This window comes from Salvelinus namaycush, chromosome 24 (assembly GCF_016432855.1).
Source record: "Salvelinus namaycush isolate Seneca chromosome 24, SaNama_1.0, whole genome shotgun sequence".
NCBI classification, from domain to species: Eukaryota; Metazoa; Chordata; class Actinopteri; order Salmoniformes; family Salmonidae; genus Salvelinus; species Salvelinus namaycush.
The window spans coordinates 15,664,966-15,680,704 of record NC_052330.1 but is presented as its reverse complement, the minus strand read 5'-3'; the positions used below and the strand labels follow the sequence as shown (position 1 = coordinate 15,680,704).

General features: G+C 42.6%; 1 protein-coding gene across 1 annotated transcript in view; it reads right to left on the bottom strand.

Moving 5' to 3' along the window:
• Positions 1 to 3,487: 3,487 nt before the first annotated feature.
• Positions 3,488 to 15,739, bottom strand: part of LOC120019007 (protein enabled homolog) — an 82,193-nt gene continuing 69,941 nt past the window's right edge. The window contains exons 7-14 of the mRNA XM_038962190.1: positions 15,206 to 15,525; positions 14,801 to 14,958; positions 14,525 to 14,573; positions 13,621 to 13,675; positions 13,292 to 13,358; positions 7,256 to 7,340; positions 6,751 to 6,808; positions 3,488 to 6,401 (exon numbers count right to left, since the gene is read on the bottom strand). Coding sequence (XP_038818118.1) covers positions 6,364 to 6,401; positions 6,751 to 6,808; positions 7,256 to 7,340; positions 13,292 to 13,358; positions 13,621 to 13,675; positions 14,525 to 14,573; positions 14,801 to 14,958; positions 15,206 to 15,525 — 830 coding nt within the window. The 3' untranslated portion in view covers positions 3,488 to 6,363. The remainder of the gene's footprint in view (positions 6,402 to 6,750; positions 6,809 to 7,255; positions 7,341 to 13,291; positions 13,359 to 13,620; positions 13,676 to 14,524; positions 14,574 to 14,800; positions 14,959 to 15,205; positions 15,526 to 15,739) is intronic.

Sequence of the window (15,739 nt, the reverse complement as noted above, 5' to 3'; positions counted from 1 at the left end):
TGCATTCTCCCTCCCTCTATCCGCGAAGCCCACCAATGTATAGGATGGCGCGAAGCCCGCTGATTGGCTACAACGCTATTCTTTTAAATTATTTAATATTCTGATTGGTTGTCAGAGGATTTTAACAGAGTGCCGATTGGTAGTAACCGGCGTGTCCTACGGTTTTCTTTGTTTATGGTGTCAGACGTCTACCAGCGCCGGACAAAATGGAGGAAATTATGTTTTAATCTGTGGGAGATATAATTTTTACTACAACAAAGATTAACTCATGTTTAATTAGATGAATTGTTCATGACAGCAGCATAATGTATGCATGGAAAATACTATGACACCATACTTTCTGGATTTTGTAGTCAATTGTAAAGCATATACATGTTTTATTTAATACAAATAAAAGCATATTTTTATTTTGAGTTTAAACAGTAACAATCAACAATTGAAAATCCCCAAATCTGTAAAGAAATGTCTCATGTAGCTTTGTTACAGGCTGTTGATTACTCATGAAACAAACACCTGTTGAAAGATCTTAACATTAGATGGCACAGGTCACTAACACATAGTTTCCCAACTTTCTATTGTACTCATGCATTCTAGACCAGAGCAGATGTTTAATCTAATTAAAGCCCAGGGTATATAGTGCTTGTTATTTCATCTAGCTGAAACTAAATTAGAAGAAACAGTGCAGAACCAGTGGGATACACCTCTATCAACCAAATAAAGTCTATATGAGATCAAGTTCACATTCACATATTTTTAGCAGGAGTTGCTTTCAACATTACAAACCAGCTGGTGTTATCCTCACAATATGAAGCTCTGATTAATCTTCAATTTCAACACATTGCCCTGACTGACTGTAGAACTGTGATTTTAATGTAGGATGTCGCTTTATAGGCTTAGAATGATTGCAAAACCACATTCAAGGAATCAGACATTGCAAGAAAATGTTGAAACATGCTGATTATGAAGGATGATTATCATGAAACCAGTGTTGTAAAGTACTTAAGTAAAAATACTTTAAAGTAGTACTTAAGTAGTTTTTTTTGGTATCTGTACTTTACTTTACTATTTATATTTTTGACTACTTTTACTTCACTACATTCCTAAAAAAAAACGGAACAGAATAAAAGTTCTGACGGCCTTGAGGCCGATACGTAAAGCTTATTAAAGAGCAGTGATACTATCAAGAGCAGTGTGCGGGATTCTTCTTTTTTCTCACTTCACTACATTCCTAAATAAAATAATTTACTCCATACATTTTCCCTGACACCCAAAAGTACACGTTACATTTTGAATGCTAAGCAGGACAGGAAAAGGGTCCAATTCACTTGCTTATCAAGAGAACATCCCTGGTCATCCCTACTGCCTCTGATCTGGCAGATTCACTGAACACACGTGCTTTGTTTGTAAATGATGACTGAGTGTTGTAGTGGGCCCTTGGCTTTCTGTCAATTTAAAAAACAAGAAAATGGCGCCATCTGGTTAACTACATAAAAGTACTTTGAAAAGATTTTTACTTTTGATACTTAAGTATATATCAGCAATTACAATGACTTTTGATCTATTTTTTTACCCCCTTTTCGATCTAGTCTCATCGCTCCAACTCCCCAATCGGCTCGGGAGGCGAAGTTCGAGTCATGCGTCCTCCAAAACATGACCCGCCAAGCCGCGCTTCTTAACACCCGCCTGCTCAACCCAGATGCCAACCACATCAGTGTTGGAAGAAACGCCGTTCAACTGATGACCGGGGTCAGCCTGCAAGCACCCGGGCTGCCACAAGGAGTCGCTAGAGCGCAATGAGCCAAGAAAAGCCCCCCCAGCCAAACCCTCCCCTAACCCGGACGACACTGGGCCAATTGTGCGCCGCCCTATGGGACACCTGAACACAGCCGGTTGTGACACAGCCCGGGTCTTTAGTGACGCCTCTAACACTGTAATGCAGTGCCTTAGACCGCTGTGCCACTCGGGAGGCCCTCTACTTTTGATACTTAAGTATATTTAAAACCAAATATTTGTAGACTTTGACTCATGTAGTATTTTACTGGGTGACTTTCACTTTTACTTGAGTCATTTTCTATTTTAAGGTATCTTTACTTTTACTCAAGTATGACAATTGGGGACTTTTCCCACCACTGCATGAAACATTATCTTGTGCATCAAAAGTAATGATTGCATGGAGAGTGAAAACAACTGAGCAGAGGTGTCAAATCATTCACAGTTCATGACTACGTAAGGAAATAACAAGATTTAGAAAAAATAAAAAATAAACTCTACTGCCCAATTACAGCGTTCTTAGCCCTCTCTCTCCCTCTGAGTTCATGAAGCCAAGCAGCCGCTTAGGGTCTTCCTGTCTTACAGCAGTTTCCGCCCTTGCAGAGCATTCGCTCTACTCCGGCTGCTACACCAAAACCTCAAATGAGACTTCTCAGCCCTCCTCCAGGAAGTGTCTTTATACTGTTCATTATGTTGCAAACAACTGCACACCGTAGTAGACTCCCACTGTGAGACCTTGTCACCCCTGTGAAAAGAAGCAGCAAGACCAGATGCAGATGACTGGTTGCACTTAGCAATTGTGATGGGCTCGGGCTCAGACAGCAACTGTGATGGGCTCGGGCTCAGACAGCAACTGTGATGGGCTCGGGCTCAGACAGCAACTGTGATGGGCTCGGGCTCAGACAGCAACTGTGATGGGCTCGGGCTCAGACAGCAACTGTGATGGGCTCGGGCTCAGACAGCATCTGTGATGGGCTCGGGCTCAGACAGCAACTGTGTGTGTGTGTGGTGGGTGGGGGGTAAAAATAGCATAGGCAAGTCTTTTGAGATACTTCTCTACTTCGGCTTCAGTTAGTCCTGCCTCTTCCTGTTAGCTGACCTGTGGCAGTAGAAGAGATGGAAACCTGAGGTGCAGAAACATTCACTGCTAATGGGGTGTGAAATAGGTGGTGATGTAAGGTCTGATGTGATTGGAGTAGGCCTGCTGGAAATTCCCTAGACCTACTCAAGGAACAAGTGGCAAGGGAGTGACTAACACGTCGGACTGAATTGTAACGCTGGTTCAGTCTTATGACAATCCCTATACAGTAATGACCTCTTTATACCCAACATCTGCAAGGTATTCAACACTGAAACGAAGAGTAAAACAAGGCTTATAATAACCATGTGACAAGACGAGTCCAAGGTGCTCACCGAAGCTCAATTTCAGTATTTCTGCTGAATCATCGTTATCAGGCTTTTTAATATTTGATGAATGCCCTGCATATGAAACAGGTATGCTCTCCCACACATTCTCGTTGGTGCAGATCTAAACAGGTTATTTTCAAAGGCCGGGAAGAACTCGGAGAGAAACTGCTGATGCAGCACAAGTCTTTAGATCAGTCTCAGAGATCCTGTGCATCATTCTGTCCCACAGGAGAGAATTATCCAGATTAAAAAGTTGTAGGAATTAGTTATTGAAACAATGTTAATTTAACACCACACAATTCAAATGTACTTTTTGATCATGTATTGCAATTTTTTATTTTACTCGCTCAAACAAAACAATGTTAGCATGTAAGAAAATTGTAATTAACATGAGAATGGTATGGTACAATTTGAATAAAATAAAAAATAAAGGAAACTGATAAATTCATTTCAGAGACATTCAGTTTAATTTCTCCCGCATATTTTTTATTATGTCCACCAGCTTCAGTTCCCTCAGTAGATGGCAAAATCTGAGTTGGGGACAAAAATCAACAATTTGATATCAACTGATTTCAATTTAGAGGATATATTTATTTTCAGATTTCCAAGCGCCAAGAACCTAAACCGCTCTGCAACATACAAATGGCATGAGGAAAATACACCATGTCTGTACTTTGAAATGGATATTATTCTCCCTTTATAATAACTATACCAGGATGCAAAAAAAAAAGATTGACAGTTCCTAGTATTATTACTGGTCTTTAAATCTTTTACATATAAATGCAAATTCAGAACAAGGCACAAACCATGAAGATCACAAACAGAATTATCCGTAGATACGAATGATCCTTGATCAGAACGTTTCACTACTCAATCCAAAGAAATCGATATATAGATATGTATCCTTCTCTTGACAATGATGAAACAAAAGGCGACTCAGTAGAGCGTGACGTGTGTAGGAGGAGATTGTAGCTGAAACCTTTGGTGCGATAGTCACACTCTTGGCGATGGCTGCATCTTGTAAGCAGGTTCATCATAGCATCATGAATTTCGATGGGTTTATAAAGTGCAATCGATGCTGTAAACACTCGTGTGCAAGCCTTCCTATGCTTTGATCCAGAGAGAATTAAATGAGTTGTGTTTGAGCAAAATACACACAAGGGGAGTGTTTTGAATAATGCTCACCCCCACACCTCAGCTGTTGCCATGACATAACCCTGATCAAAGTCGATCCCCTTACCAGCAAGTCAAGAGAATAGAAGCAATAGAGTTTTACATTGAAGACAGTTCTTTCTTTCACACCAGTCTCAGGTTGACTTGGTTTCTCTCAGTTGATTGTACATCGAGATTATTAGGAACGCGAACTCGGCACTGTACACAAAATGTATTGTTTTGAAAAGGAAACATTTTCAATAAAAAGTTGCTGCCATTCCTATGACCAAATGAGTCATACAAGGTGGGACATTATCAGAACTTCAAATTATAGGGGAGGAAATAAAGGCATTTAATTTAAAAAACGAATAATCATTAAGCGCAAGTGAAACACTTAATGGCACAAGCATGTCCACGGATACATCATGCAGACAAACCTATTTCTGGGGTGTCCCTCATGTCCTTCTTCATTACTAGTTCTTTCAAATGCAGCAAAAGAAATTTGAATATGGAATTTAGCTGCAATATCAATAAAAAGATACAGTAGCCTTGAATCCCAAAACAAAATAAGATAAATTGAAAAAATAATGGCATTCCTCAGTAAATTAAGTACATAAATGGCTATAAACAGGGAGGGTCTGTTCATCCATCTCTTCTCTACCCATCTGTTTCACACAGTTAGAATCTATGTAGGAGGTGGATGTAGTGGAAAGGAGGAGATACTGTCACACAGTCACATCCTTAACAGGTGTTCAGAATGGAGTTAAAAGAACACGAACATTAAAAAGGAATAATGTGGGGGAAATTCAACCTAGATGCTACACTTATTGCTTATAAACCAATGGACAATAATTCAATTTCGTGGCAGCCTCACGACCCTCACCGTACAAAACTTTACATGCACCAAAAATCGTCCAGAAATTGCGAGGGAGAGAGAAAAAAAAGTTCAGCTCATAATAACAGTACAGAGATTTCAAATAGCTCCATCTCCAGATCTGGTCATGGTGATTTTAGCATTATTAACCATCACTAATTGACAGAGGTTGTTTGGTAAAGAGCTACAATGATTGACGTTTAGAAAGGCATACCCTTTGTGACTGTCTCATCAGCCTGCAACACACAGAAATGCAGAACAGTAGCTCGTTAGAGCAATCGTTTCTATAGAAAAAAGAAGATAATGATATTCGGATACTAAGCCAAACAGACCAAGAGACAGACCATCATGTAAAGAGTTGATTAAGCTACTTGATATGGCCATAGTTTACATTAAAACAGACATGATTGAACAACTTGTAGATATAGTTTTTTCTTCTTTTGTACATATTCAGGTTAAAATAGTATTTGAGGAAGACTAGCTTTACAGAGTCCTGCAGCAGTAGACTATACCAAGTCCATCAGTCAGTCCTTCATTCACACCCAGAGGCTCCCTCCTATGGCCCTATGGGGAACTGAGTCCTACTTCCCTTACCCTCCTGCCTCCAAACTTCACACTAACCCACTAAATGTGTCTTTTCACTATGAAATCACAAGTGCACGCTAACTGTTCCAATTCTTAGTGTAAATGCTGTCTGTTTGATTTCTCACACTTCAATGGTTAATACAGTATACAGTTCAATATAGTTATTTTTATATTTGTTGATTTTCCTTGTTTTCTTGTGTTATCGACAAAGAGAGAAATCTTTGCATAATGACAGTCACTCCTCTTTTAAGACTGTGTCCTGTCCTCCAGGTGAGGCTGCGGGAAAATGGCAGGAACGGCCAGGCTTCACAAGATGGACGCCAGCAGTGCTTCCATGCTACAGGCCTCCCGCTCTCACGCGGCCTCCCGCTCTCCCTCATCCCCAGCTGTGTGTGACGCTGTTCTGCCGACAAAACGCTGTCTTCTGTATTAATACGGTTATTATTGTTATCGTCACTACCTTTTTAGACTTTTTTTGTTTTCCTTTTTCGGTTCTTTATAATATTGTCCTATCTGAAGTTGACCTGTCGCAGGTGTCCGGTAATGGATGTAATGCACAGGCAGGTGAGATCCTTCTACGCCGTGTTTGACTTTCCCAGCTCCTCCCTGATGGCTGTGGACAGACAAACAACATGTCAGTTATATGGTATTTTGTATTGTCTTTGGTGTGATATGCAGTGGCGTGAATGGTGCAATGCTAATTCTCTGATGACAAAGGTACAGTAGGCCTCAACTGAACGCAAGATCTTCCTGTGCTTTGAGGAACTTATTTCACGCCCTGTCACCTATTACACGGCAGAAGCCCTGGCCGTGACCCCACTCTCCGAGGGCGTCATATGGGGAGTTGGGATATGCAGAAAACACGTTTCCAATTCACACCTCACACTCGTACAGGTTACCCACTTGTACATGCAGTGAAACAGGACAAATATAAAGCTCCCTCTGTATGTGCAATCAGTTACCATCAATAAGTTCCTCTTTCAGCTTCGACAACTCCTTCCTCATCTCGTCCAGAATGTCCTGAAAATAAGGTTGGAAAGACAATTATAGACAAAACCCAGTGGAAAACCAAAGAATTTGTTTCAAACAGGCACTTTGGACATGTGAAATGGATTGAAACTTGCACCAAAGCAGAGGGACGGAACAGTGACTTTAGCATCAGTGAGAGATACTGTCCCAGAGAGTTGAATGAGTGTTAGTAAGCCCATAGTGTTACCACTCTGTGTTACTCCTCTGTCTCTGACTGAGGCTGCTGCTGTAGGCACAGATAGGGAGGGTATAAGGAGAATCTACACTTATCTAACAGGCTCATTCATAGGGGAGGAGGGAGGGATTGCCCCAGCATGGGACACAGTCATTGGGCACACCCTCTCAGGGCTCTGTAGTATGCTGTGTAAAATACGACAGCTCCACTGTTCTGCCAGCAAACAGCAAGACTGTCATTTTTTATTTGTGTCCTCTGAATACCTGTTTCAATCTGTCGTAGTCGAGACCTTCTGTTGGCACCCCGTTGGCACTTAGGGATCCAGTCGGTGTGGGTGTGGACTTCGGTCTGTAGACGAGATAAACAGAAAAAATTACAGTAGTACACCTAAATTGGGGCTATTGTCGAGGGGGAGTCCAGAAGTCACTCTTGGAGGAAAACCAGACAGAAAAGTATCTACTGTGACTGGGTTATTCCCCTCTACATTCTGCATTCACGCATCACACTTCAATCACTTTAAAAAAACAGTTACATTCGCATCTTTAGCAACTACAAACGTAAACAACTTGAAAGAAAGTGCAAATTCATTCAAATTGACAGTTTGATTTCAAAACACAGCAAGAAACATAGGAAGTTAAAGAATTTAACACGCAGAGAAAATTGTCATCATACCTCAACATTCATTCTTTTAAATTCAGTATTGAGAAATTGATCTACACATCTGGCAAGGTAGAGAATAATGTACAATAATGATTTTCATATCCATGTGTCAAAATTGATAACTACACTAGTTGAAAACAGCTGAGCGTATTTGACAGGGTACCTAACCCTTTGGCTACCCACATTCAGTATAAGGCCCTTTCATGAACTTGATTTGTTCGTTTGTGTATCATTATGCTCTGAGCAAACTGAATCTATACTGAACAAAAGATTCTCTGGTCTGATGAAACCGAGATTGAACTCTTTGGCCTGAATGCCAATCGTCACGTCTGGAGGAAACCTGGCACCATCTCTACGGTGAAGCATGGTGGTGGCAGCATCATGCTGTGGGGATGTTTTTCAGTGGCAGGGACTGGGAGACTAGTCAGGATCAAGGGAAAGACGAACGGAGCACGGAGCAGGACAACGACCCTAAGCACACAGCCAAGACAATGCAGGAGTGGCTTCGGGACAAGTCTCTGAATATCCATGAGTGAAACCGATCAAACATCTCTGGAGAGACCTTAAAATAGCCATGCAGCGACTCTCCTCATTCAACCTGACAGAGCTTGAGAGGATCTGCAGAGAAGAATGGGAGAAACTCCCTCAAATACAGGTGTGCCAAGCTTGTAGGCTGTAATTGCTGCCAAAGGTGCTTCGACAAAGTACTGAGTAAAGGGTCTGAATACTTATGTAAATGTGATATTACATTTTTTTATTTATACATTATTGTTACGGCTATCGTCATATTCTTCCTCCTCCTCGGACGAGGAGAGGCGAGACGGATCGGACCAATACGCAGAGTGGTTAGTGTTCATAATGATTTATTAAAACGAAACTGAATACTGAATTACAAAACAAATAAACGAAGTGCATAAACCGATACAGTACCGTGTGGTGCAACAAACACAGACACGGAAACAAACACCCACAAAACACACGTGAAACCCCGGCTGCCTAAGTATGATTCTCAATCAGGGACAACGATTGACAGCTGTCTCTGATTGAGAATCATACCCGGCCGAACACAAACATCCCAACATAGAAAATCAAACATAGACAAACCCACCCAACTCACGCCCTGACCAACTAAATAAATACAAGAAAAAGGAAAACAGGTCAGGAACGTGACAATTATGGGGTATTGTGTGTAGATTGATGAGGAAAACCCCCCAAATTTAATAAATTTTAGAATAAGGCTGTAACGTAACAAAACGTGGAAAAAGTCAAGGGGTCTGAATACTTTCCGAATGCACTGTAAATTACGCAACATGCAACAATTTCAAAGATTTTACTGAGTTACAGCTCATATAAGGAAATCAGTCAATTGAAATGGATTCATTAGGCCCTAATCTATGGATTTCACATGACTAGGAATACAGATTCACATCTGTTGGTCACAGATACCTTAAAAAAAAGTTAGGGGTGTGGATCAGAAAACTAGTCAGTATCTGCTGTGACCACCATTTGCCTCATGCAGAGTGAACTCTTTGTATAGATTTAATCAGGTTGTTGATTGTGGCCTGTGGAATGTTGTCCCACTCCTGGCTGTGTGAAGTTGCTGGATATTGGCAGGACGTGGAACGCGCTGTTGTACACGTCGATCCAGAGCATCCCAAAAAATGCTCAATGGGTGACATGTCTGGTGAGTATGCAGGTCATGGAAGAACTGGGACATTTTTAGCATCTAGGATCTCGTCACGGTATCTCTGTGCATTCAAATTGCAGCTGATGAAATGCAATTGTGTTCGTTATCTGTAGCTTATGCTTGCCCATACCATAACCCTACCACCACGGGGCTCTCTGTTCACAACGTTGACATCAGCAAACCGCTCGCCCACACAACGCCATACACGTGGTCTGCGATTGTGAGGCCGGCTGGACGTATTGTAAAATTCACAAAACTTGAAACATACAGTTGAAGTCGAAAGTTTACATACACCTTAGCCAAATACATTTAAACTCAGTTTTTCACCATTCCTGACGTTTAATCCTAGTAAAAATCCCTGTCTTAGGTCAGTAATGATCACTACTTTATTTTAAGAATGTGAAATGACAGAATAATAGTAGGGAGAATGATTTATTTCAGTAGCCTTCCACAAGCTTCCCACAATAAGTTGGGTGAATTTTGGCCCATTCCTCCTGACAGAGCTGCTGTAACTGAGTCAAGTTTGTAGGCCTCCTACACACTTTTTCAGTTCTGCCCACAAATGTTCTATAGGATTGAGGTCAGGGCTTTGTGATGGCCACTCCAATACCTTGACTTTGTTGTCCTTAAGCCATTTTGCCACAACTTTGGATGTATGCTTTGGGTCATTGTCCACTTGGAAGACCCATTTGCGACCAAGCTTTAACTTCCTGACTGATGTCTTGAGATGTTGCTTCAATATATCCATATAATTTTTCTTCCTCATGATGCCATCTATTTTGTGAAGTGCACCAGTCCCTCCTGCAGCAAAGCACCCCCACAACATGATGCTGCCACCCCCATGCTTCACGGTTGGGATGGTGTTCTTCGGCTTGCAAGCCTCCCCCGTTTTCCTCCAAACAAAACAATGATCATTAAGGCCAAACAGTTCTATTTTTGTTTCATCAGACCAGAAGACATTTCTCCAAAAAGTACGATCTTTGTCCCCATGTGCAGTTGCCAACCGTAGTCTTGCTTTTTTAATGGCGGTTTTGGAGCAGTGGCTTCTTCCTTGCTGAGCGGCTTTTCAGGTTATGTCGATATAGGACTCGTTTTAATGTGGACATAGATACTTTTGTACCTGTTACCTCCAGCATCTTCACAAGGTCCTTTGCTGTTGTTCTGGGATTGATTTACACTTTTCGCACCAAAGTACGTTAATCTCTAGGAGACAGAACGCGTCTCCTTCCTGAATGGTATGATGGCTGCGTGGTCCCATGGTGGTTATACTTGCGTACTATTGTTTGTACAGATAAACGTGGTACCTTCAGGCGTTTGGAAATTGCTTCCAAGGATGAACCAGACTTGTGGAGGTCTACCATTTTCTTCTGAGGTCTTGACTGATTTTTTTTGATTTTCCCATGATGGTCAAGCAAAGAGGCACTGAGATTGAAGACAGGCCTTGAAATACATCCACAGGTACACCTCCAATTGACTCAAATTATGTAAATTAGCCTATCAGAAGCTTCTAAAGCCATGACATAATTTTCTGGAATTTTCCAAGCTGTTTAAAGGCACAGTCAACTTAGTGTATGTAAACTTCTGACCCACTGGAATTGTGATACAGTGAGTTATAAGTGAAATAATCTGTCTGTTAACAATTGTTGGAAAAATTAATTGTGTCAAGCACAAAGTAGATGTCCTAACCGACTTGCCAAAACTATAGTTTGTTAACAAGAAATTTGTGGAGTGGTTGAAAAATGAGTTTTAATGACTCCAACCTAAATGTATGTAAACTTCCGACTTCAACTGTATGTGGCCTTGTGTTGTGTGATAAAACTTCACATTTTAGAGTGGCCTTTTACAAAGGATAAAATCCTCCCTAACAGGGATGCAAAAAATGTGTGCGCAAAATTTGAGAGAAATACGCTTTTTGTGCATATGGAAAATTTCTGGGATCTTTTATTTCAGCTCATGAAACACGGGACCAACACTTTACATTGCGTTTATGTTTTTGTTCAGTGTCGATTTAGGCAAAGTGAACCAGTAAATGAACTGGAAAACTGTCCTATGACTGGAATCACTAGTAGAATAGCTTAATGCCTTAGGTAAAGCCAGCCCAAAGCAAACATGTTACACACACACCAGCCATATGAGTTCACACAGCTAACATTGGGTAGTTCAGCCCAATTCAAACACAATCAAGTTGACTTTGTGTGTCAGAGTTCAGAAAAAGGTAGCTATAGTTAGAGCACAAACAATGCAGCAGCCACACACAGCCATGCATCTCCGCCACTGGATCAGATGTGACAGGAAACCATTGCCAACAAGAAAATCACCATGGAAATTATTAAAGAAAATGACACACTTTCTGAGTGTGAAACTGGTGAGGAAATTAATTCCGTGAGCAGCCAACAGCTTGCCAGGGAGAACGTGGAAGCCAAGAGAGTAGGAAAGGTGTAACGTTAGGTTACAAGAATGTTAGCTTGTTACGATTCCCAACAGCTGTCTTTCTGTAGTGTGTGTGTGTGTGTGTGTGTGTGTGTGTGTGTGTGTGTGTGTGTGTGTGTGTGTGTGTGTGTGTGTGTGTGTGTGTGTGTGTGTGTGTGTGTGTGTCTGTGTGTGTGTCTGTGTGTGTGTCTGCTGTAGTGGTCTCTGGTCCTCTGGCCTCCTCTATAGGTCAGATATGAATACCAGTTTATGGGGGAGGAATTATTTACGCCCATCTGCGAATGCAGGGCTGTGTGGCCTTATCTATGGGGTTCTTCTGAGACAGTTGGCACGGATGTGAATATTCACAGCACTGGGAGGGGTCTCCTCTATCTTGCTCACTGTACAGTAGCACACAGCCACAGAGTCAGTGTTGAGTATGTGTGTATACTAAAGCAAAACAACAGGAAGAGGTTACATGAATTCGTAGATACTTAGATTGGTTCTTCATGTATAAACAATAAACTATTTTTATACCTAGTGTTCATTAGCAATCAGGTAATTACTTTGTTGGCAAAATAGAGATATGGGAATTACAAGGCACTAACCCAACTTCACTAACCCAACTTCCCACTTCAAGCACAGCAAATTATACAAAAGGAGTAAAAAGGAGATGTGTCACTACAGGCCTGTATACCTGTTTACCATATCAGAACCCATCGGATTTCTCCACGGTGACACCCGTCTGTGAGAGAGAGACTAGCTTTTAAAAGGGCTGTCCTGTAACCCCAGGTGCCCTCCCTAATCAAACCCACACCAAACATACAGGCTCCAGACAGCAGACTGAGTATAGCTACCAGGGAATCTGGAAAAACAACAGCTATTGATGATACATTGATTTATTTTCAGTTAACTTTACATTGATGAAGCATTGGAATTTTCTAAGGATCCGGTAATTGTCTTTTCCTGCTAATATGCTAAAATGCAACACCGGCCTCTTTATAAGGAAGTTGTAAATAACATCTAAAAAAAGATCATACATTCTCAGAGGATGAAAACAAAACAGGACTTGTGGGGTGGGCAGCCAGCATTCTGTTTTGCACATAATGGAAGTGTATTTCCAGAACACTTTCTCGTCGACAAACCCTCATTTAAATCCCTGCAAATAAACCTGGAATTGTAGGCTTTGATTGACACATCCCAGGAACACTCACTGCTACGGACAGCCTAGCTAGCGGTAGCCTAGAGGTAAGCAGCAGCCCCATGCTTTAGTCATGTTATTAACCAGTCATAAACCAGCAAGCCCAGGGGTCGGACCCCAGCAGTGTGACATGCTACGCTCTGTGCTCCTTCTTTAGTCACGTGATGATGAGCGGCAATGCTGAGGCACTCAGTGATTCAGATAGGGAGTGGATATTTGGACCTAGTCGTGTTTAACCCAGTTATGGCTTTAGACTCAGCGACTATGTAATATAGACATTTGCACATGAAAGCACACGATTGAAATCTAAGCCCATTTATGGGATGGAATGCTGGTATTTACCTTCCAATGACCGGGGATTTGCTACCATTCATAGTGTTAGTCCTCTCCCAAGGTTTTCTGGGCATGTCTGAGGAGGAAACAAAAAAAGCATTGGATATATTACACTGATAGAACTGAACCACTATCAGGAGACAAAAGAAAATACAAACAAACCACAGACTGAAAAATATTAGCTAAACTACAGACACAAATAGATCTGTCCAACTACATTAACTGCTGGCTAAAACTAACTAGGATCTTGGTGATCTGAATGTGGAAGGTGCATGTTGCTGTTCTGGTCCTTCATATATCTCTGACCACTACAGTCCTGTACTGTATACTATACTCACCAGGTGTACTACAGGCTGACACTTTGGGAGTTGTGTTGCCCTCGCCGCTCTCATCCTATTGGAGAGAAGCACAGGGCATTCAAAGGTCAGACGTTATAGGTCAGGCAGCTTCAGATAAACAGGTGCGAATATATGACCTGTTTTTAAGTAAATAATCCACTGAAGGAGAGCCATTGATCCTCTTCGATGTCACTAATGACCATCAAAGAGAAACATATAAAGCCCCAAAGACATCAAGAAGAGGGAAAACAAACACCAGGCTACTGAATTATAGATGGGTAAATTATAAGTCACATAATAAGTTGCATGGACTAACTCTGTGTGCATTAATAGTGTTTAACATGTCAGTCAGCCAGTCAGTCAGTCAGACAGTCAGACAGTCAGACAGTCAGTCAGTCAGACAGTCAGACAGTCAGTCAGACAGTCAGTCAGTCAGTCAGTCAGACAGTCAGACAGTCAGTCAGTCAGACAGTCAGTCAGACAGTCAGACAGTCAGTCAGACAGTCAGTCAGACAGTCAGTCAGTCAGACAGTCAGTCATGTAGTCATGTAGTCATGTAGTCAGTCACTGTCTGTCTGACTGTCAGACATGGATGGGTAAATTATAAGTCACATAATAAGTTGCATGGACTAACTCTGTGTGCATTAATAGTGTTTAACATGTCAGTCAGTCAGTCAGTCAGTCAGTCAGTCAGCCAGTCAGTCAGTCAGTCAGTCAGTCAGTCAGTCAGCCAGTCAGTCAGTCAGTCAGTCAGTCAGACAGTCAGACAGACAGACAGTCAGTCAGTCAGTCAGTCAGTCAGACAGTCAGTCAGACAGTCAGACAGTCAGTCAGTCAGACAGTCAGTCAGACAGTCAGTCAGACAGTCAGACAGTCAGTCAGACAGTCAGACAGTCATACTCACAGCTCTCTGCTCCGGCTCAGGCGATGATCCCTTCTCTGCAATTCTTCTCCTGAAAAACAATACAGAATATTAAGATATATTCCCAACCTCATAACAGGTTATACTGTATGCCTAAATAATCTAACTTCTAACTTTAAATCATGTTTTGGCTGACCTGACAGCTACATGGTCTGCAATGATATGGCACTCATGGAATTCACAGATTTATTGTGACATTTCCTCCCCCATTGTCAATATTGTCCTCATGTTGTAGATGGGGATGTAATGTAATGTCACCTCCTGGCCAGCAGGGCGCTCATCTCCTCCATCAGCCCCCCTCCTCCAGGTGCTCCTCCCAGAGGGCCGTTCCCTCCAGGTTTGGCCCCTGCAGAGCCAGCCAAACCCCCAGCCATGGCTGCAGCCAGAGCAGCTGCTGCATCACCACCACTATCACTCTGAGGGGACAGAGAGAAGGACATGATAGTGTTGTAGTGGCAGGCCATGTTACAGAGGCACATAACTGGAGGTCAGGTATGGTGGAGTACAGTATATGGAGGAGCGAAGCACAGCTTGGCTACATGATTACTGTGACTGGTGTTGGATAAGCCCCCTATCCTGGGATGAGGATATGGGATGTGACAAACAGTTTGTGTCTGTGCAAGGGTAGAGATGTTTGTGTTTCTGTGTGTGTTAGCCTCTCACCCTTGGCACTTTACGCAGCTTGGCTCCAGCGAGGGCAGCAGCCAGCCCGGACAGGGGGCGGTCCTCGGACGGGGAGAAGAGGCCAGGTGGCAGGGGAGGGGCTGGGGGAGGGGGAGGGTGGGCCTGGCCACCGGGGGGAGGTGGCGGTCCGGGTGGGGAAGGAGGCCCGCCGCTGGTAGGAGTGAGTGTGGGGGGTAAGGGGGGAGGGGGAGGAGGGCCTGGTGGGGCTGGGGGGGCAGCGGCCGTGGGGGTCACAGTGGAGCCGGGAGGGAGAGGGGGAGGGGGAGGAGGGGTGGGCGGCACCAGAGTCAACGCTGTGTCTGTTTGGGTGTGTGGGGGGGAGAAGAAGAGTAAATGGTCATTATCAAACTTTGGGACGCAGAGTCAGGAGTTCTCTCCTGTTTAGTGTTCTCCTCACACACAAAACACACTCGCTTCCTAAAGTACCCATACTATACTCACCATCAATACTAACATTATCAGGCTTCCTAAAGTACCCATGCTATACTCACCATCAATACTAACATTATCAGG